The sequence below is a fragment of the Canis lupus genome, chromosome 25 (assembly GCF_048164855.1).
Source record: "Canis lupus baileyi chromosome 25, mCanLup2.hap1, whole genome shotgun sequence".
In the NCBI taxonomy this organism is placed as follows: domain Eukaryota; kingdom Metazoa; phylum Chordata; class Mammalia; order Carnivora; family Canidae; genus Canis; species Canis lupus.
Window position 1 is genome coordinate 4,421,243 of NC_132862.1, and position 23,007 is coordinate 4,444,249.

Here is a 23,007-nt window from a genome sequence, read left to right on the forward strand (position 1 = left end):
AGAGAGAATCTTTAAGCGGACTCCCTGCTGAGGGTGGAGGCTGCTTTGGGGCTTGATCCCATAACCCATGAGACCATGGGTCAACCAACTGAGCCATCCAAGTGCCTTTCTTTATTTTAAAGTCAATTTCTTGTAGACAACATATATTTGGGTCCTGTTTTTGGATCCACTCTGATAAGCACCATCTTTTAATTGGTGTATTTAGATCATTAACATTTAAGGTGATTATTGATATATTTGGATTAATATCTACCATATTTGTTACTGTTTTCTATTTATCGCCCTTGTTCTTTTATCTTTCACACTTTTCCTGAATTTTGTAGTTTTAAGATTTATGATTCCATTTTCTCTTTTCTTCATTTACACTTTTTCTTTACTTTTTAAATGAATCCATGTCTACTTTCAAATGACTCTATTGCTTCACAGGTAGTGCAAGTACCTCATAATAACAAAATATTCCTAATTCTTCCCCCATTCCATCCCTTGTGTATCATTTCTTTATCCATTTAACCTGTACGCAAGCATGCATACATCATTGAATATATTGCTATTATTTTTAATAAACTATTGTTAGACCAGTTATTAATAAGAAATATAAAACTGTTTATTTATTCCTTCCAGTGCTCTTCCTATATTTATGTAGAGCCACATTTCTGATTTATATCATGTCCTTTCTCTCTGAAGAACATCTTTTAACACTTCTTGCAAGGCAGATCTACTAGCTACAAATTCCCTCAATTTGTATTTGTCTGAGAAAGTCTGTATTTCTCCTTCACTTCAAATTTTTTTCAGGGTACAGAATTCTGAGTTGGTAGTTTTTCTCTCAAAACTTTAAACATTATACTCTTCTCCCTTATTTACATGGCTTTTAAGGAGAAGTTGGATGTAATTCCTATCTTTGCTCCTTTATTGGTAAGGTGTTTTTTCTTCTGATTTATTTCAAGACTTTTTTACCTTGAATATGATATGCTTAAGTGTGGTTTTTTGGGCATTTATCCCGCTTGGTGTTATCTGGGTGTCCTAGTTCTGTAGTTTGGTGCCAGACATTAATTTGAAGAAATTTTCCATCATTATTACTTCAAATACGTTCCTTTCTTCTTCTGGTATTCCCATTACACGCATGTTATGCTTTTTGCAGTTATCCTGCCATTCTTGGATATTCTGTTTTCTTCAGTCTTTTTTTTTTTTTTCTTTGCTTTTTAGTTTTGGAAGTTTCTATTGCATATCCTCATGCTCAGAAATTCTTTTCTCAGCCATATCCAATCTACAAGGAGGCCATCAAAGGCATTCATCATTAGTTAGTGTTTTTAATCTTCAGTATTTATTTTTGTTTGGTTCTTAGAATATCCATCTCTCTGCTTACATTATCTATCTGTTGCTGTATGTTTTCCACTTTTCTTTTTAGGATTTTATTTATTTATTCATGAAAGACACAGAGAGAAAGGCAGACACAGGCAGAGGGAGAAGCAGGTTCCTCGCAGGGAGCTTGACACAGGACTTGACCCTGGACCTCAGGATCATGCCCTGAGCCAAAGGCAGACGCTCAACTGCTGAGTCACCCAGGCATCCCAGTCCACTTTTTCCATTAAAGTCCTTAGCCTATTAATCACAGTCATTTTAAATTCTCAATATGGTAATTCCAACATTCCTACCACATCTGACTCTGGTTCTGATGCTTGTTCAATCTCTTCAAACTGTATTTTTTGCCTTTTAGTATGCTTGTAATTTTTGTTAAAATCCAGACATGATGTACCAGGTGAAAGGAACTCTGGCAAATAAGCTTTTAACAGTTTGGTATAAGGTATAGGAAAAGGGGAAACATTGTATCGTCCTATAATTAGGTCTTGATCTTTTGAAAAAAATATGCCTCTGGTCCGTGAACTTCACCATTACTTTTCAATATCTCCCACTCCCACCTCTGGTGGCACAGGATACTAGAGGGAGCTGTGATTGGTATTTCTCTTCTCTCACACAGAAGACTAGACTTGACTAGAGTTGGGTATTTTCCTTCTTTGAAATAAGTTAGGCTCTAATGAAACACCCATTTTACTTTGGTAAAATAGTTTCTCTTGAGGGCAGAACTTGGTAAGAAGAATAGGATGCTCTGGTATTTTTCAGAATGGTTACTTTCCCCTTTCTTCTGAGAGAAACATGAGGGAATTTTTCTCCAATCTTCACTCTGAGGACCTGGTAGTTTCTAGAGGTCCCTTTGACTGGGTCTCCTAGAGTTTTTAACTCTCAGACTTGTCCGTACTGAGCCTCCCACAATTCATCAGCTGAAGTGTAAGTTTTCTACCAGTCTGGCTCCTGCAGAAGTGTCTACTCATGAGTTTCTGCTCCAGTAAGTTGTGATTCTCTGTATTCCCTGTCTGTCTCTCCAACTTGGGGGCAATGGTATGCTCTATAATCTCACGTCTTTGAAGGATCTAAGAAGAATTGTTAGTTTTCCGTTTGTTCAACTTCTTACATGTTGTTAGGATGGAGCAGCAACTTCTTGCATATATCTTTCCAAAGATCTCCGTGCCTTTTTGGTTGCAAAAAATGGGCTCCTATTGAACATGTTCTTTATTTTTTTAAGATTTTATTCATTTATTTGACAGAGAGAGAGAACAAGCAGAGAGAACAACAGAGGGAGAGGAAGAAGCAGACTCCCTGCTGAGCAGGGAGCCCAATGTAGAGCTTGATCCCAGGACTCTGGGATCATGACCTGAGCCGAAGGCAGACTCCTAACCAACTGAACCAGCCAGGCACCCTTGAACATGTTTTTTAATGCACTTCAGTGTTTCACTTGACAGCACATTTAAAAAAAATTTTTTTATGGTAATACAGACTTACATCATCATTTTATTACTATTGCATGATGTTCATTGTATAATTCTATCAAAATTTCTTAAACTGCCCTATTGATAGAAGTTTGGATATCTTTCAACATTACAAACAATGCTGTAGCAAATATCCTTGCATAAGCATCTATACTTAATGGTGATTTCTCCATGAAAATTCCATTAAAATAATAGTATTTTTCCCCAATTGCAAAAGTAAGGCATGTTCATCATAGAAAATTTGAAAAATACAGAGAAGTCCAGGCCCAGAAATAACCACTGTCAATATTTAGGTCATGTTCTAACTTTAGATATAAGAAGACAGTCTAATAAATAATAAGCTATTGCCAAGACTTGCTCTTCCTAGGAGACATTCTGCCTTATTAAGGTGACTTTTATAGATTACATATCAAATTTACTAGTTGAACTTTGTGAGTCCTAGAGGCATCTTATTTTCCCTATATTCCTACAAATGTATTTAAGAGCAATTTGTAATAAGATTAATTTTCTTGTCTTGTTTCCAGGTTTAAGAAGATTCCCAAGTGACTGTAAAATTAAACACAAGTATATTGAAAGCAAATTGCAGTGTTGCAGTAAAATTCCTATCTTGCTCTTTCATGTATATGCATTGCTCTGCCTATTCTTTTTTTATTTGAGAGAAAGAGAGAGAGAGCACAAGCACACACATTACACATAAGTTGGAGGAGGGGCAGAGGGACAGGAAGAGAGATAAGTAGACTTCCTGCTGAGCAGGGAGCACAACCAGGGCTCTATCCCAGGACCTGGAGATCATGACCCCAGCCAAAGTCAGAAGCCAGACACTTAATCAACTGAGTCACCCAGGCACCCCTATTGTTTTGCCTATTCTGTGCTTGTGCATTCTGCCTATAGTTCTTTAAACTTCTTCATTTCCAGACTGTTAATATGACCACTCAAGAAAGAATATCCTTTGCTCTAGATTACTAGAAACACACAAAGCTTCAACAAACACTATGGTAGGCTGTCATAAAAGGGACATAATATGACCTCTGACATTATGGCAAAGTGGCACAGTCTACCTCCCAGAACCTAAATCCAAAGATGCCTCAGAAATAAGAAATGAATGGACACACAAAAAAGAAAAGAAAACCAGAAGAAACCCCAGGAGGGTCAGAAGGTGATTATGATTTGGTAAAGAAGGGAAATAGCAGCTCTTTACAGAGGAAAGCCAGGTTTTAAACATGGGGAGTGAATTTGCAGAGGAATTTTGAGTTGGGCTCTTTTCTAACCCCCACATTGCCCAGACTTAGATCACTACTTTCCCTATCAGTCCTACCACAATACTGGAAAGCAAATTCATAGGGGAACACTACAGGGATGTAGGGTAAAAATTTTAAAAAGGACAGTAAATGCTAGCTTAACCAACAAACATCAAAGGGTTTCCTTCTACCTTCCTCAACCCATAGACCTTTTCATTCAGAGGACTAGATAATACATTCTTAGAAAAGAACAAAGCCTAGGGTAAGATACAGAGAGGTTCGCTAAATGGCAGTCTTCTGATGAGAATGACACACAGGAGGATATTCAAAGTCAGAACCCTGCTCACCAGTGGTGGCACAAACTAAGGCTTAGGTTTTGATTCCTCCCACCCCTTTCTTCGTCCATTATCTACCAAGATGACTGATAACTGATACCCATGAATGAAAATGACCTTGCAGGGAAAGAAAACTAGAAAATTAGAAAGGCAATAAACTAAATAATCTATGATAAGAATTAATAGAATACACAGGAAATAAATGTCCCTGAAGAGGATATTGATAATGAAGCAGAAACAATTATAAAGAAACAAGTAGGATTACTGAAAATTCAAAACACAGTTGAAATAAACTCATTAGATGACATAAACAGCAAAAGACTGATATTGGAGGTGATAAATAGGGTTGATATGGGAAAACAAAAACTTACTGATACTTTAATGAAATTTTTTTTTTTTAGTGATAGTCATATAGTCATACAGAGAGAGAGAGAGAGAGGCAGAGACACAGGCAGAGGGAGAAGCAGGCTCCATGCACCAGGAGCCTGACGTGGGATTCGATCCCTGGTCTCCAGGATCGCGCCCTGGGCCAAAGGCAGGCGCCAAACTGCTGCGCCACCCAGGGATCCCTTTAATGAAATTTAAGAACTCCAAAGGCAAAGAGAAAATTCTAAAACCTTTCTAAGAAGAGTAGTTTACCAATAAAGAAAACAAATCAGAATTATGCCAGACTTCTCAAAAGCAACATTAGGGGCAGGAAAACAATGAAGAAATATTTTCAAAATATCAAAAACAGAAACTTTGATTCTAAAATTTTATTTTATTTTTTAATAAAAGATTTTATTTATTTATCATGAGAGACACACACACACACAGAGGCAGAGACACAGGCAGAGGGAGAAGCAGGCTCCATGCAGGGAGTCTGACGTGGGACTCAATCCCGAGAGACTCCAGGATCACGCCCTGGGCCGAAAGGCAGGCGCTAAACTGCTGAGTCACCCAGGGATTCCTATGATTCTAAAATTTTATATTCAGCTAAGCTATTAATTAAATGTGAAGGCAAAATAAATATACTCTCAGACCTTCAAGGTCTCAGCATATTATTATAAAGATCCTCTGAAAATATTTCTGGAGGAAGTAATCAAACAAAATTTTTAGGAAATGCTATAAAATATAAGATAGTAAGAATGAGAAAATAACTTTCTAAAGTTTGTCTAAAAAAGCATTTTATAGAGTTGTCTGAGTGGCTCAGTCAGTTGCCTGTTGGACTCTTGTTTTCAGCTCAGGTTGTGATACTAGAATCTCGGGATCTTGGGTCCTGGGCCCACGTTGGGCTCCCTGCTCAATGGGGAATCTGCTTGTCCCTCTCCCTTTGCCCCTCCCTCTGCTCATGCTCTCTCTCATTTACTCTCTCTCTCTCTCTCTCAAATAAATCTTTTTTTAAAAAAAAGGCATTTTATACACACACATATACACACTCCAGATACAACAAAGTAGGGTACAGAGTGCAATATCCAGAGATAGAGAAGAGTGCATGTGTTAAAGTATTTATCCTACTAAGGGAGGGATACAGATAGGTGTCAATAAATTTTATAAATTAGGGGAAAAAATACAAGTAAATCCCTTAACAAGTTAGGGATAATCAATTAAGAAAAATATAAAATGCATGCCTTTTAAACCCATAGATAAAACTGATTTCTCCAAGGAAATGAGCAAGAAGCAGGAGAGAGAGAAAAAAAATTTTAATAGTTCTAACACAGAAGTAATTTAATATATTAGGTAAACTCACCAAAGAAAAGATAAAATTCTCAGATTGAATTAAAAAAACAAAATCTAGCAGTATAAGGTCTACATGAGACACATTTAAAAGAAAGGTTGGACAAGTTAAAACAAAAAGATGGGAAAAGACAACTATGAACCAAAAGAAAGCCAAGCAGATGTCTAATATCAGACCAAAAATAGAATTCAAGGCAAAAAGCATCATTAAGGGCAAAGAGAGACTATAAATAAAGAATACATAAAATACAGAAAATATAATGCATGTATATTAACATAGATGCTTATTACAATACAACTTCAAAATATACAAAATAGTAACTGACCCTTGGCTCTCCCTGTAGCCCTCTAAAATGCTTTTTTTTTTTTTTTTTTTTTGAGTTGGGGAAGGTGCCAAGGGAAGGGAAGAAAGACAATCTCAAACAGGCTTCATGCCTAACATGGAGCCCAATGCAGTGCTTGATCTTACAACCTGAGCAGAAATCAAGAGTCAGATGCTTAACAGACTGAGCCACCCAAGCATCCCTAAAATGATGTCTACTTTAACTCCCATAATCCCCTCACCAGTTGGCCTGGAAATGAGGTGGGGGTCTTCCTCACTCCTCAATGCTACTTCTAGATCATTATTCCCTACTCTCCAATAATCAACTTTAGGTCTCCTGTCATTACACTATATACCACCCATTGCCTTCTCTATTGCAGTCCTTTACCTTCTCCTTGCTGTCACTATATCCAGTACTTCTGTCAATAATATTTAACAATTTCAATATTCATTTAGCTCTTTCTAACACCTGGCCTTGCAATGTTTTGATCTGTTCTCTTTTGGTGACTTAATCCTCTAGCCATTTAGTCATACCAGTGATCTTGTCATTGCAAAACCAAAACAAAACCCTGCAACCCATTCCATAATCCAGTTTCAAATAATTCATTCTCCAAATATCACCTCTTTATAGCTCAACCCAGCTAGTATCCCAACTCCAAACAATCCTTTGATCTCCATATAGACCTTTTATTTCATTGATTCCACCATGTTCATAGCATCCCTCACCCTTTCATATCCTCAATTCCTTTGTAACTACTTTATTTTTTTTTTATTTTTTATTTTTTTGTAACTACTTTAAATATGATAATTATAATCAATCTCTTGCATATACTCTCAATTCAAACTCACTTGATCCTCTTCTTGTTCCAAAGTACTCCGTGGTTGACCATAGCCCAGCTTAAATCAAATCTTCTCGGCCTACTCCATTCCAGCACACTACATTCTGAAGCTAAATGTAGCCTCAGAAAAACCTTCAAACTTGCTAACGAGTCTTACATTAAATAATGATTAACCTCAGCTGGCAAAAAAAAATACTGCCTGGCAAAAAAAAACAAAGCAAAAAAACCCCACAACTGCCTGGCCAAGAAAAAAAAAATACTGCCTGGCAAAAACACTATATTTCCCTAATCCATTTACTCAGACTCTCTTGGACAGCAATTTTATATTTTCTCCTATATCCCCATTATCTCTGAGGCCTTCTCTTCCATCTTCTTTCAGGAACTGATGACTGAGTTCCTTATTGCACTGAGAAAATGGAAGCAATCATTATTAACTCCACATGCTTCTACCACCACATCTCCCTAAGTATTTGCTTTTGTACCCATATATCTACTTTCTACTCTTGTTATCTGTGGATAAAGTATCTGACTCCTATCTCTAGCTAGCCCCTCACTTAAACACTAGATCCTATGTCCCCTCTTCTATTCAAGGACATTGCTTCAGTAATTCTCCCATCTCTCTCTGTACCATCATTTTTTCCCTCTCTAACATGATGTTATTTTTCTCAACTTTGAAAAAAAAAAAAACTCTCTTAGGCCCACCCCCTCCACCACTTACTACTGCCCCATTTTTTCCCATTCCTTTCACACCAAAATTCCTTAAAAAAATTATGTAAACTGGGATGCCTGGGTGGCTCAATGGTTGAGCATCTGCCTTCAGTTCAGGTTGTGATCCTGGGGACCTGGGATCGAGTCCCACATTGGGCTCCCTGCAGGGAGCCTGCTTCTCCCTCTGCCTGTGTCTCTGCCTCTCTCGGTGTCTTTCATGAATAAATAAACGAAATCTTTAAAAAAAATATGTAAACTAACCGTCTCTAATTTCTCTCCTCTCCTGAACCTACTCTAATCAGGTCTTTCTTTCTACTCCATCATTGAACTTGCTTTTGGCATGGTCACCAGCAACCTGTTAAATCCAATGATCAATTTTCAGTCCTTTTACTTGATGTATCATCAACATTTGGAACTATGATCACTCCATTTATTTGAAATAATTTTTTCACATGGGTTCCAGGACATTATACTCTCCTGGTTTGCCTCCTAACTTTCTGGCCACCCCTACATCTTTTTTGCTTCCTTTTCATTTCCTGATCTCAAAATGTTGGAGTAATTCAGAGTTTAATTCTTGGACCGCTTGTCCTGTCTACACTCCCTTGATGGTCTCATTCAGTCTTATGGTTTTAAATACCATATATATGCTGATGATTCCAAATTTATATCTCAGCTTTGACTTTGCCTCTGAACTTTGCCCCCAAATTCTAGTCCTATATACCGAACTATTCACTTGATATCTCCACTTAGCTGAGGGCTTGATAGCACCAGCCCTATCCCTGATGCTTTGTCCCTGATGATACTTTATGCCTTGAATTTGTAGCTTCAATTTATCTTATATAAAATAGCTACCTGTTTTGTTTCTGTTTTTCATTTTGTTTTGTTTTTGGTGTTTCTGTTCATATTAGCGTGGAATATCTACTTACATCTCTTTTAACTTGTCCATAGCCTTTCATTTTAAGTGTGTCTCTTATATAGATAATATATTGCTAGACCTCAATTTTTAAATCCAGTCTGAGATCTAACCTGAGTTTTTGCCTTTTCATTGATGGAGTTAACTGATAAACATTTATTGCAATTTCGGTTATATTAGGCCTTATTTTTTCCATCTTATAACGATGAATAAAATAGACACCTCTCTAATGAGCTGCTTAGGGAAAAAAGATGACTAAAATAACCAAATCACATAATGAAATCATGAAAACTAGCTACAGATACAGAGACAGAAAAGACAGTTAACTGGGTGATGACGGTCGCTGAGGAGGGCACTTAATGGGATGAGCACTGGATGTTATACTATATGTTGCCAAATTTAATTTAAATTTAAAAATGTAAAAAACAACAACAAAAAAGAAAAGACAGTTAAGTGTCTGCCTTCAGCGCAGGTCATGATCTTGGAGTTCTGGGATAGAGCCCCACATTGGGCTCTCTGCTCAGCAGGGAATCTGCTTTTCATTCTCCTTCTGCCTTTTCCCCCTTGCCTCACTTGTACTCTCTCTCTCAAATAAATAAAAATTTTAAATTAAAAAAAAAGAAAAGAAAAGAGGGGCACCTGGGTGAATCAGTTGGTTAAGTATCTGCCTTCAGCTCAGAGCATGATCCTGGGATCCTCAACAGGGAACCTACTTCTCCCTCTCCCTCTGCAGCTCCCCCTGCTTGTGCTCTCTCTCTCTGTCAGATAAATAAATAAAATCTTAAAAAAAAGAAAAGAAAAGAAAAGAATATGATAGTCAATTATAAGCTAATACACTAACTTAGATGAAATAGGTTGATTTTGGGAAAATTCTAAAATTCCAAAATATTTAACAATTAATTCACAAATATGGTATAACACCTTTACCCTGAAAAACTTAAATTCTATTTAAGGACATAAATGAATATCTGAAAAAACACTTACAGTATGTTCTTAGATGAGACAACTTAGTAAATATATCAGTTTTTGGAAAATTAATCTGTTAAGTTCAAATCTTACTTTTTAAAAAATATTTCATTTATTTATTTATTTGACAGAGAGAGACAGCACAGAAGGCAGAGCAGCAAGCAGAGGGAAGGCCTTCTGCTGAGCAGAGACCCCCATGCAGGGCTTGATCCCAGGACCCTGGGATCAGGACCTGAACTGAAGGCAGACATTTCACCCACTGAGCCACCCGGGCACTCCTCAAATCTTATTTTAAAATGTTAGTGGGGACATTTTTAGGAACTTGACTAACTCATTCTAAAATGTATATTGAATAGTAGCCCATGAAAAGATGAATCAATTTTGAAAAGAAAAATGAAAAAGGGGGTAATAACACAATTATTTAGAGCTGGCACACTATGGAAATTAAAAACAAACAATAGCAGCAAGGTGGAGACCTGAGAACAGAAACCAACAAACAGAACAAACAGAAAGCTCGGAAATAGACCCATGATGTACAGAACTTGACATATGAAAAAGGTGGCATCATAAAGGTGGCAAGGCCATACTTATGAGAAAAAAACAGATTGCTTAGAAATTATGTTGATATATGAAACAAAATTAAGTTAGATCCCTACCTGACACTGAATACAAGTGAACTTCAGATGATTGAAAGATATTAATAAAAAAATAAAACTATCCGGTTAATGGGAAAAAAATTTAAGAAAATATCTTTGTGACTTATTCCTCAATTATATCTCAATAAAGCCAAAATTAAAAACAAAACCAAAATGAAACTTGAGGCCAAACTTGATGGATTATTTGCCAGCATGGCAAAATTTAAGAGTGGTTATTACCAAATCTTGGTATAATGTGTAGGGAGACTGACCTCTTGTGCATGGGATGTGGAAGCGTAAACTGTCTTAGCTATTCTGGGAAGCAACTGAAAATATTTAAGGAAGTATGTGTATCCATCTCTTGGGTATATGTCCTAGAAGAAAATGTCATGTGGGTTATCATGGGAACATATACAAAAGTTCATCTAGCTTTTTTCAAGATAGTAGGGAGGTAAAAGCAATCCAGGCATTTTAACCAGGGGAACAGAGGGTGGATGCAGACTGTGGAAGAAATGTAGTAACTAAAAGCAACAAACTAGGTGTACATATAGTGCACAGTTAGATTTTAAACACAATATTAACTTCAAAGAGGAAAAAAAGAAGGATATTTAAAGCATAAGATTATTTATGCATATTAAAAACAACACACACAAAAAAATAATAAAAAAATAAAAAATAAAAACAACACACATCTTTGTATGTATTCATCCCACACCTCTTCCCATAGCTCTTCCTAAAAATTACACACAGGAAAAAGGAAAGCAAATAAAAATTCCTACAACTGATACTAAAATTGGAGGGAGGGGGGAATCTTGAAATCTCTAATTTATTTTTTTTAAGTTTTATTTATTTGTTCATGAGAGACACAGAAAGAGGCAGAGACACAGACAGAGGGAGAAGCAGGCTCCCTATGGGGAGCCCAATGTGGGACTCAATCCTGGGACTCCAGGATCACGCCCTGAGCCAAAGGCAACGCTCAACCTCTGAGCCACCTAGGCATTCCAACAATCCTTAATTTAAATGCAAGTTGAGGGATCCCTGGGTGGCCAGCGGTTTGGCGCCTGCCTTTGGCCCAGGGGCGATCCTGAAGACCCGGGATCGAGTCCCACGTCGGGCTCCCGGTGCATGGAGCCTGCTTCTCCCTCTGCCTATGTCTCTGCCCCTCTCTCTCTCTCTCTCTCTCTCTCTCTGACTATCATAAATAAATAAAAATTAAAAAATAAATAAATAAATGCAAGTTGAGAAAGATAAAGTAGGGGCCATCCAGAACTCCCAACAAGCGTGTCAAGGTCACAGAATCTGCTTGAAAGAGTGGAGAATATGTAGTCTTAGTGGAACCTGGTAACATCAATAAGGGTTTGCTCAGAGAAGGAAATCACCCAACCGTTAGTGGAAACAGCTGAGAGTTGGTCTGAAATCTGGCAGATCAGCAAGAGCAACAGGAGTGAAAACATATGGGCTTGGAAAATTCAATAGGAACAAGGGTACAGTCTTGGGAAAGTGCCTCCTTCAGGATAAAGAGGGACTTTGGAAAGTAGGCATTGTTCCCTGAAGACAGCAACCAGTGGTAAATGGAAGAAAAAAAAGAAGTAACTGGTAATAAATATCCCACTGAGAAAACAAATAGGAGACTCAGAAATCTGACCACACACACACACACACAAAGCACTTAAGAAAACTGCTTTTCACTATAGCAACAGAAGAGGGAGCCCTTGAGCTGAAGAAAACAAAACAAAACAAAACCCAGGGAAGGCCCTTAAAACACTATCCATTCTCCCTTGAAAGATCTGTTAAAAGCTGATTCAGAAAAATCTAACATGTTCAAGGATGAACAGCAATTACAAAAACTGAGGATCCATACAAAGTTACTATAAGAAAACATTCACCACAGAGAATCACAAGTTTTGATAGATGAAAGCATACCAGAAAAAATGGTGTCCCAAAGAAGAAACCAAGACTAAACTACAACATACATAAGTGTAGTGGGACCTGTGGAATCTTCTTCAGATAGCCTCTTCAAGACTGAAGCACTCATACTCCAAGTTGCTAGAATGTTGGTGGCTGAGTCCTTCTCTGGAAATTTCCTCTGCCCAAAAAACTTCCTTCACCCAAGGTCAAACCCTCTTCCCATTGTTCACCTACATCCAATGACTTGTCCATGCCAAGATATCTGAGGGCCTTGCCTCAAGGTGGGACAATTCTAAGTTTTTTTTTTTTAATTTTTATTTATTTATGATAGTCACAGACAGAGAGAGAGAGAGAGAGAGAGAGAGAGGCAGAGACATAGGCAGAGGGAGGAGCAGGCTCCATGCACTGGGAGCCCAATGTGGGATTCAATCCCGGGTCTCCAGGATTGCGCCCTGGGCCAAAGGCAGGCGCTAAACCGCTGCGCCACCCAGGGATCCCAAGGTGGGACAATTCTAAAGGGCCATTCCAACCTCAAAACTCCTCATGGGCTAGGCTTTGTTTGACTGATCATGGTCAGTGGTATATTAGAGCTGGCTTCTACTGGTCCATAAGAACCAACTGTTAACATTTTTAAAAATTTTGTAAGCAAAGGGTTCCTGGGTGGCTCAGCCAGTTAAATGTCCAACTTAGTTTCAGCTCAGGTCCTGACCTCAGGGTTGTGGGATGAAGCCCTGCATTGGGCTCTGTGTTCAGTGGGAAATCTGCTTGAGATTTTCTCTTTCCCTCTCTCTCTCTCTCTGCCTCCCCCTGCTTGCACTCTCTCTTTCTCTCATATAAATAAATAATTTTTTTAATGTACAAGCAGGTTGTTAAATACAGCTACCACTAGAACTTATATTATGTAAACTCAAAATTAAATAAATCCTATTTAAAACCAAGGTAATAAATACACAATACTCATTATTTCCTAATTACTTTAATACATTTACTATTATCTATGCTCCTGAGGTAAAGCCTATTGTTTCTGTGTGGGGGTTACTATGCATTTCTTCCCAGATCATTGTTCAGTGATGTCATGTTTGTAGCTTAAAATTGGCCATGACGGAATATTTATATGCTAGAAAACATTGCAAATAGAGCTTTTTAGCCCTCTGAGAATTGGTTATTAAAAATTTAGCGGCACACCACTAAGTACAGTTCAGTATCTCCTTCTATCCAATCCTCCTTCCTTCACATCATCCTAAGTGCTGATCCCAAAGGTAATCTCTAATAAATCTGGTGCATACAATTTTCTGTCTCAGAGTCTATGTCCCAGAGAATGCAACCTAAAATGACAAGAATAGCTAGGATCAAGTGTACCATATAGGACATAGAGGATGGAAATAAGCCAAGAAAAATGAAATAAAGAGATTAAAACAATCGAGGAGAAAATAATATAAAAACCAGACACCCAACATCCAACATACATACTTCTGGATGCCTTGAAGACAATCAAAATAATAAAATAGAAGTAATATTTACAACTATAACTCAATAACACTTCTTTTGTAAGTACGGAGCGGAAGAAGACCTAAATCTACATATTGAAAGGGCACATGATATACTAAATTAAACAGATCCATATTAGTCAACACTTAGATTTATCCTAGAAAATTATACCTTAATACAAAGGAAAAAAATTGCCTGTGCTTCCTGGCAAAAAGATCAAGGCACTTTCTAAAGATAGCAAACCAGTTTGGCATCAAGTTCTCAGCTATTTTCAAAGCCAGAAAATAGTAAAGCAACATCTATAATATAATCAAGGGGAAAGAATTCTAAATGCAGACAAACTATCCTGCAAGTAGCAAGGCTATAGAAATAGTTTCTCAGTATGATAAATATCTGGGATTATTATACTCATGAGTCCTTCCTGAGGGCAAACTGCACCCAAGTAAAAGAGGACCTAGAGGGATCCCTGGGTGGCGCAGCAGTTTGGCGCCTGCCTTTGGCCCAGGGCGCGATCCTGGAGACCCGGGATCGAATCCCACATCGGGCTCCCGGTGCATGGAGCCTGCTTCTCCCTCTGCCTGTGTCTCTGCGCCTCTCTCTCTCTCTGTGACTATCATAAATAAATAAAAATTAAAAAAAAAAAAAGAGGACCTAGGAAACTTTACCAAAGATACTGGTGTTGTGCACTGAATACACCTAGCTATACATCTAAGATTAAAACAAAAGTAGGAAAAAAAAAAAAAAAGTAGGAGTCAGAATAGCATATACAAATTCTGTGCTCTGACAACGTAGTAATAACTAAAAAAAAAAAAAAAAAAAGAATGAAGTGGGGAAAGAGATGGAACAGTTCACTAACAGGTAAATAGTGAAGGTTAAAGGATAAAGGGGATCATTTAAAGCCAACAGATTGTAATCCAACACATATTCAGGATACGAATCAACATTAAGAAAAAGAATACTATTAACTAAAATTGGATGGTGGAAGGCACAGAAGAGAAAGAAAAGGAGGTGGTGTCAAATTCTTTCATTATTGCTCTGAATAGGAAACTAATAGTCAATGTATAAAGAAAAAGAGGACCAAGATATATGAGTATTGCTATAAAGGGTATTTAGAACAAAAATATAAATTTCTGTAATCATCAAGAGAAATACACACAAATAAAACAACAAAGAGAAAAGGAAACAACACATAGTTATTAGAAGACCATGCATGGTTTTGAATGACATAATTGATATCAAACATAGCAGTTGTATAAATCTATATGTATAAAAGTGGGCTTAAATCACTTATTAAAAGAAAAGATTTTTCAGGATCACTCAAAAATGAAACCCAACTCTGGATTGCATATAGGAGACCCTAAAATAAAAGAATAAACAAAGATGTATTGGGCAAATGCAAATTTTAAAATGGGCAATATCAGGCAAGGTAACATTCAAGCAAAAAAGTATTCAATGAGACCAAGACGGACACTTTATAGTGCTAAAAGCTACAACTCACTATGAAGATATAATAGTCGTGAATATCTGTGCAATAATATAGCAACTGCTTTTGTTTTGTTTTTTGTTTTTTTTTAATATTTTATTTATTAATGAGAGACAGAGAGAGAGAGAGAGAGAGAGGCAGGGACACAGGCAGAGGGAGAAGCAGGCTCCATGCAGGGAGCCTGATGTGGGACTCGATCCCAGGTCTCCAGGATCACACCCTGGGCTGAAGGCAGCACTAAACTGCTGAGCCACCTGGGCTACCCAGCAACTGCTTTTGTAAAGTAGTAACTATGGAAGATTAGAGAAATAGAAAATGCTAATAATGACTTTAGTACATATCTCTCAGTCCAAGACAATCTAAGAAATAAGAGCAACAAAATAAAAGAATTAGGAGAACTAAACAATGTTGGTCTATAAGACAGTCTTATAACACAAATCTTGTAGATAAAAAGTTTATCAATTTTACTACAAAATGTTACATGATGGTATATCAGTTATTTATTGCTGCATAACAAATTACCTCCAAAGTTTAGTAGCTTAAAGCAACACACATATATTATCTCACCATTTTTGTGGGTCAGGAGTTCAGTACTGGCTGGTTCTGGCTGAAAGTTTCTCATGAGGTTGCAGTCAAGAGGTTGGTTGGGGCTGCAGTCATCTGAAGGCTTGAGTGAAGCTGGAGGATCTGCTTCCAAATTGGCTCACACACAAAGTTGATGACTCAAGGCCATATGGACATCTCCAAAGAGCTTCTTCATATGTGATACTCAAGGGAGTATCACAAGTGATCCAAGAGAGACAGAAAGGATGAAGCCACAATGCCTTTTTATGACCTAGTCTCAAAAGTGCCACACCGCCATTTTGCCACATTCTGCTCATTAGAAGCAAGTCCCTAAGTACTGTCCCTGTTCAAGGGAAGGGGCCCCACCTTTTGAAGGGAGAAATATCAAAGAATTAATCAATTATGTATTAAAACCACCATAGATGATGTACCTACCAAAAGTAAAAATTTGGATTGTTTATTAAAATAAAAAACTGATCTTTGGATATATAGTCTACTGTCAATACCCAGATAACAGAAGTTTCTTAAATCACAAAAATACTCTACCACAAGAGCCTGTTAACTTTTAAGTCCTGCATACACAGTAGTCATTCAACAGGTATAAGAAAGGAAGAGCGGGGGATCCCTGGGTGGCACAGCGGTTTAGTGCCTGCCTTTGGCCCAGGGCGTGATCCTGGAGACCCGGGATCGAATCCCACGTCAGGCTCCCGGTGCATGGAGCCTGCTTCTGTCTCTGCCTATGTCTCTGCCTCTCTCTCTCTCTCTCTCTCTCTCTCTCTCTGTGACTATCATAAAAAAAAAATAATAATAATAATAAAATAAAAATTAAAAAAAGAAAGGAAGAGCGGGAAGATAAAAAGTTACAGCAAGAAATACATAGAAACTATGTTTGGTCAGCATGACTCACTAATGGGAATGCTCCAACATTATCTGACTTATTTGAAAGACAAAGACCTTTTAAGAATAGTGGAATTTAAGGATTTGGACCTGGTCCTGTTTGAGTTTAAAGAGTTTTGCCTTAATTAAGAGGCTCAAGCAGAGGAGAGAATAAGTATAAAGTCTTTTTTATATGTATATGGTGATTATCTCCAACTAGGATAAAAGCTACTTATGAAAGACCTTATCATTCTTTTCTATCTAGTTACTTGTTCTATCTAGTACTTTTCTATCTAGTACTTGATAAATGGACTAATAGATATCAAGATAGAGAAATATGGGCAACACATTCATTTCAAGTACCAATTTATAATTACAAGAGTGCTGAACTAGCCCTGGCTTCCAATTCTGCTAATTGGGGTTCACAGTTATAACTCTATTGACCTTCTGTTAAAAAACTCAGGTTTAGGGGTACCTTGATAGCTCAGTCAGTTAAGCATCTGACTCTTTTTTTTAAAGGTTTTATTTATTTATTCATGAGAGACAGGGAGAGAGGTGCAGAGACACAGGCAGAGGGAGAAGCAGGCTCCATGCAGGGAGCCCAACGTGGGACTCGATCCGGGTCTCCAGGATCACACCCTGGGCTGCAGGCGGCGCTAAACCGCTGTGCCACCAGGGCTGCCCATCTTTTTTTCATTATTATTTTTATTCTTCATGTCTCCAGTTTCTAGCATTAGGACCTGACATATAGTAAATGTTTAGAAATGTTTGTGGAACCGAACAGAAAGGATATTTAGAATTTCCAGTATCTCTTTCAGTAAACATCTGTGAAGATGAAACTGTCAGGTAATGAAAGAAACAGATTACTCTACAGATTGGAGAGTGATGATCCTGGCAGCATGTCTCCACCCTCAATAAATCTTTTAACTTAGACATGCTACAACTCTAAGAGACTGTGTAGGGTATTTTGGTTCTCATCTGAGATTTGGCATTTCTCCATTTAATTTTTATTTTTAAATGAAATTAATGAATCTTTATTTATTTATTTATTTATTTATTTAAATCTATTTTAAATAGTCAAATGGGACTACAGGGTTTATAACAACAACAAAAATGGGCAGTGTCTCTTCTTCCCTGGAGATGGATTCTTTCAGCGTCTTTAACTGTTTTTCTGGCATTTACCTCTGTGATTCGAGGTAACATTTTTACTATTTCTGGACTTTTTTTTTTCCTTCAATTTGTGGCGTTATTTATTTCCTACTAGACAAGATGAGAATCTTGCTGTCTTACATATTCCTCCCTCAACCACATAGATACCACATACTCCCTTTCCCCCTTTTCCTCATTTCTTCACATTTCACATTTCCTACTTATTCTGGGCTCTAATTATGTTACTTGGGCTTAATATGTTACTTCTGTTGTTGTTAAATCAGCATTCAATGCTTATATATTTTTTAAAGATTTTTATTCATTTATTTGAGAGAGAGAGAGAAAGCATGTACATGAGCAGGGAGAGGGGCAGAAGGAGAGGGAGAAGCAGACTCCCAGCTGAACAGGGAGCACATTGGAGGGGCTCCATCTCAGGACCCGGGCTGACGGCAGTGCTAAACCGCTGAGCCACCCGGGCTGCCCAAGCATCTGACTCTTGATTTAAGCTCAGGTCATAATCTCAGGGTCCAGGGATTAAGATCTGCTTTGGGCCCCCGCATTCAGTGGGGAGTCTGCTTCTCTCCCTCTGTCCCTCCTCTTGCTCACACTGTCTCTAAGATAAATAAATCTTAAAAAACAAAAACAAAAAACCTCAAGTTTACCAGATCCTGGCATTCTCTAATATTTAAAAAGCAAAATCAGGGGCACCTGGTTGGCTCAGTCAGTTAAGCATCTGCCTTTGGCTCAGGTCATGATCCCAGAGTCCTGGGATCGAGTCCCACATCAGGGTCCCGGGATTGAGCCCCACATTGGGTTCCCTGCCATGGCCTATTTCTCCCTCTGCCTGCCACTGCCCTGCCTGCCACTGCCACTCCTCCTGCTTGTGCTCATGCACTCTCTCTGTGTGTCAAATAAATACAATCTTTAAAAAAAAAACGGGGGGGATCCCTGGGTGGCTCAGTGGTGTAGCGCCCGCCTTTGGCCCAGGGAGCGATCCTGGAGTCCCGGGATCAAGTCCCATGTCGGGCTCCCAGCATGGAGCCTGCTTCTCCCTCCTCCTGTGTCTCTGCCTCTCTATCATAAATAAATAAATAAATCTTAAAAAAATAAAAAATAAAATAAAAAATAAAGCATAAGCAATCAAGAAACCTAAAACAAAATTCTCTACTTTTCTAACAAATCAAATGAAAAAATCTCCCAGAGCGAGAAGATAAATTGAGCACATCTGGGACTACTTTTAGGGTAATGAATCTGTGGATTACCATTTAGAACCAGAGCACAATTACCACAAGCTTCTTATCACATTTAAATGATCTGAATAAACAGTTTGCTTCGGAGATGAGGTCAGTTCCCATAAGGCTATAGCTGGATGAGCTTGTTGACCTTTTCTCACTCCTTGGGAAAGCATTATACGTATTTATTCCAACATGCTTTAACCCAATCCGATATTCTACACAATTATCCAATGGATCTAATTCTGAGGACATTCCCTTTATGTTAGGATCTGAAAAATGTTAATCCTGTTTCTGACAATTACAATAACTAAAATGTTTAGTTCCTTCTACTCTACTTTTCCCAGTTTATTTACCAAAAAAGAATATTTTAGGACCAATTTAAAACACATATGATACAAAGAGTAACATCTGAGGTCTACTACAGAGTGTAGGATCTTTGTAAGTCATCGAACCTCCCTTTGTTTCAATTTCCAATGTCTAAAATGTCAGTTGTAATATTCAGTCTATATCACCAGATTACAATAAGCAATTAATGATTTAATGTTGGCTGAGCTCATTTCAACAAAATCTACAGAATCCAAATTGCATGTTTTATTGCAGGAATTGGCCTGTAGGCCAAACCTGGTCCATGGCATATTCCATATGGTTCACAAGCTAAAATAGTTGTTACATTTTTATTTATTTATTTTTTCATTTATTTATGATAGTCACACACAGAGAGAGAGAGAGGCAGAGACATAGGCAGAGGGAGAAGCAGGCTCCATGCACCGGGAGCCTGACGTGGGATTCGATCCCGGGTCTCCAGGATCGCGCCCTGGGCCAAAGGCAGGCGCTAAACCGCTGCGCCACCCAGGGATCCCTTGTTACATTTTTAAAGAACTATATAGGTAAAGGAAGAAGAGGAAGGAGAAAAAGAAGCAACAGAGATTGTACGTAGCCTACAGAGCCAAAAATATTTACTAGTTGGCCCTTTACATAAATCACTTGCTGATACCTATGTTCTACTGGATTCAGCTATCATGAAGACATTTCTAGAAATGTCTATATTTACTGAAAAATATAATTTTTTTAAAATTTATGATAGTCACACAGAGAGAGAGAGGCAGAGACACAGGCAGAGGGAGAAGCAGGCTCCATGCACCGGGAGCCCGACGTGGGATTCGATCCTGGGTCTCCAGGATCGCGCCCTGGGCCAAAGGCAGGCGCCAAACCGCTGCACCACCCAGGGATCCCATGAAAAATATAATTAAGAAAGACAAATACCACATGATTTCACTCATACATGATATTTAAGAAAAAAGAACAGATGAACATAGGGGAAGGAAGAAAAAAAAAAAGAGGGAGGAAGGCAAACCATAAGAGACTATTAACTATAGAGGATTGCTGAAGGGAAGTAAGTGGGGGATGGGCTAAATGGATGATGGCTATTAAGAAGAGCACTTGTTGATTAGTACTAGGTGTTATATGCAAGTGATAAATCACTGAATTCTACTCCTGACCAATATTACACTATATGTTAACCAGAATATAAATAAAAACTTGAAGCATAAAAAATATGTGTGTCTGTGTGTGTGTATAATTATAGAGATTTATATACTTCAAAGTCATACTATGGGGAGTTAAAGGGGGGAAAAAGAATGAGGAAATTATATTTGAGATAGTTCATTCAATAAATATTTTAATATCTACACATGTGGGACTTCTGGGTGGCTCAGCGGCTAAGCGCCTGCCTTTAGCTCAGAGCATGATCTTGGAGTCCCAGGATCGAGTCCCACATCAGGCTCCCGGCATGGAGCCTGCTTCTCCCTCTGCCTATGTCTCTACCTCTCTGTCTCTCTGTGTCTTTCATGAATAAATAAATAACATTTAAAAAAAAAATATCTACACATGTGTTAAGCACTGGTGATATAATAGTGAATAATCAGATAATCCCTGCTCTCATGGATTGGAAGAAAATAGTAAGGGAGACAAATAAGAAACTACCATATTAAAATTTTTTTTTAATTTAAATTCTAGCTAGTTAACATACAGTGTGATATTGGTTTCAGGAATAGAATTCAGTGATTCATCACTTACAGACAATACCCAGTGCTCATCATAACACATGCCTTCCTTACTACCCATCACCCACCTAGTCCACCTACCCCAGCAAACACCCTTTGTAGGGACTGGTGCAACTCCCAAATAACTTCTGCCTGGGGGTAGGGGAGCCAGTCCCACTTACCAGAACACCTGAACAGGTATAGTGGGCCTGGTATCGCAGACCTTGTAGCCAACCACACCAGATGCTAACCCTACCCACCAGCATGCCTGCAATGGTCACAACTGAGCCTCAGTCAGCCTTGCTGGGGGCCAGCCTTGACCACCAGCATGCCTACATCATTTACAGCTAAGCACTGTAGCCAGCCAGGCCAAAGGCCAGTTCCACTCACCTGCAAGTCCATAGCAGTTACAACCCAATCACAAGGAGGGCACGTGTAGCACACATAGAGGAAACAGAAACAGTACCTGGTTCTGATGATCAGAAAGGACTGCACTTCCAAACCTCACAGGATGCCTTCTACATAAGACTACTACCTTAAGACCAGGAGATGTAGCTAACCACAGAGAGTCACACAAAATGAGGAGATCAAGGAATGTGTTACAAACAAAAGAACAAGATATAGCCCCAGAAAAAGAACTAAATGAGATACAGATAAGCCAACTACCTGATAAGGAGTTCAAAATAATGGTCATAAAGATGCTCATTGAACTTGGGCAAGAGTAGGTAAACTTAGTTAAGAATTTCAACAAACAGAAAAATGTAAAAAAGAACCAACCATAGCTGAAGAATACAATAACTAAAATGAAAAATAAATAAAAGAAGTAGATTAGAGGATACAGAAGAGCAAATTAGCAATCTGCAACAAAGCAAACTGAAAATCATCCACACTGACTAGCAAAAAGAAAAACTTTAAAGATAATAGATTAAGGGACCTCTGTGGCAACATCAAACCTACTGACATTTGCATTATAGTGGGTCCCAAAGGGATAAAAGAGAGAGAAAGAGGTAGAAAACTTATTTGAAGAAATAATAGCTAAAAACTTTCCTAAGTTGGGAAGGAAATAAAATCCAGGTCCAAGACACACAGAGAACCCCAAACAAGATGAACCCAAAGAGGTCCACATAAAAAAAGTATGTACATATATTAAAATGTTAAAAACTAAAGGCAGAATCTTAAAAGCCAGAGATCAACAACTAGTTACATATAGGGTAATACCCAAAAGACTATAAGCTGATTATTCAGCAGAAACTTTGCAGGTCAGAAGAAAGTGGAATGATATATCCAAAGTGCTAAAAGAAAAAAACACCTACAACCAAGGATACTCTACGTAGCAAAGTTATCATTCAGAATTGGAAAGAAAAGAGTTTTCCAGACAAAGAAAAATTAAAGCAGTTCATTGCCACTAAACCAGCCTTACGAGAAATGTTAAAGGAACTTCTTTAAGTGGAAAAGAAAAGGCCATACCTAGAAGTAGAAGATTATAAAAGAAGAAATTTCACTGGTAAAAACATATAGTAAAGGTAGTAGATCAGTCACTTATAAAACTACTATAAAGGTTAAAAGAGAAAAGTAGTAAAATCAACCATATCTATAGTAATTAGTTAAGGGATACACAAAATAAAAAGGTACAAAATATGAAATCAAAAAAATTGTGGGAGAGTAGTAAAAATATAGTGCTTTTAGACTGTTTTTGAACCTAAGTCACCACCAACTTAAAAGAGACTGCTATATACATAGGGTATTATATATGAACCTCATGGCAACC

General features: G+C 38.0%; 2 protein-coding genes across 9 annotated transcripts in view; one reads left to right on the forward strand and one right to left on the reverse strand.

Moving 5' to 3' along the window:
- FAM186A (family with sequence similarity 186 member A) overlaps positions 1 to 3,477 on the forward strand; it is a 96,955-nt gene extending 93,478 nt beyond the window's left edge. For 3 of the 5 annotated variants that reach the window (XM_072797944.1, XM_072797941.1, XM_072797943.1), the window contains one exon: positions 3,347 to 3,477. In XM_072797944.1, coding sequence (XP_072654045.1) covers positions 3,347 to 3,368 — 22 coding nt within the window. In that variant the 3' untranslated portion in view covers positions 3,369 to 3,477. The remainder of the gene's footprint in view (positions 1 to 3,346) is intronic. The other 2 variants (XR_012017349.1, XR_012017350.1) reach the window with 2 other exon arrangements.
- The window catches only part of LARP4 (La ribonucleoprotein 4), a 220,007-nt gene that overhangs the window by 163,947 nt on the left and 33,053 nt on the right, over positions 1 to 23,007 (reverse strand). For 2 of the 4 annotated variants that reach the window (XM_072797961.1, XM_072797956.1), the window contains exon 1: positions 15,941 to 16,139. The exons of the other annotated variants lie outside the window; for them this stretch is intronic. The gene's annotated coding sequence lies outside the window, so the exon portion shown is untranslated. Of the gene's footprint in view, positions 1 to 15,940; positions 16,140 to 23,007 lie in introns of those variants that run through there. 4 annotated transcript variants of the gene reach the window in all.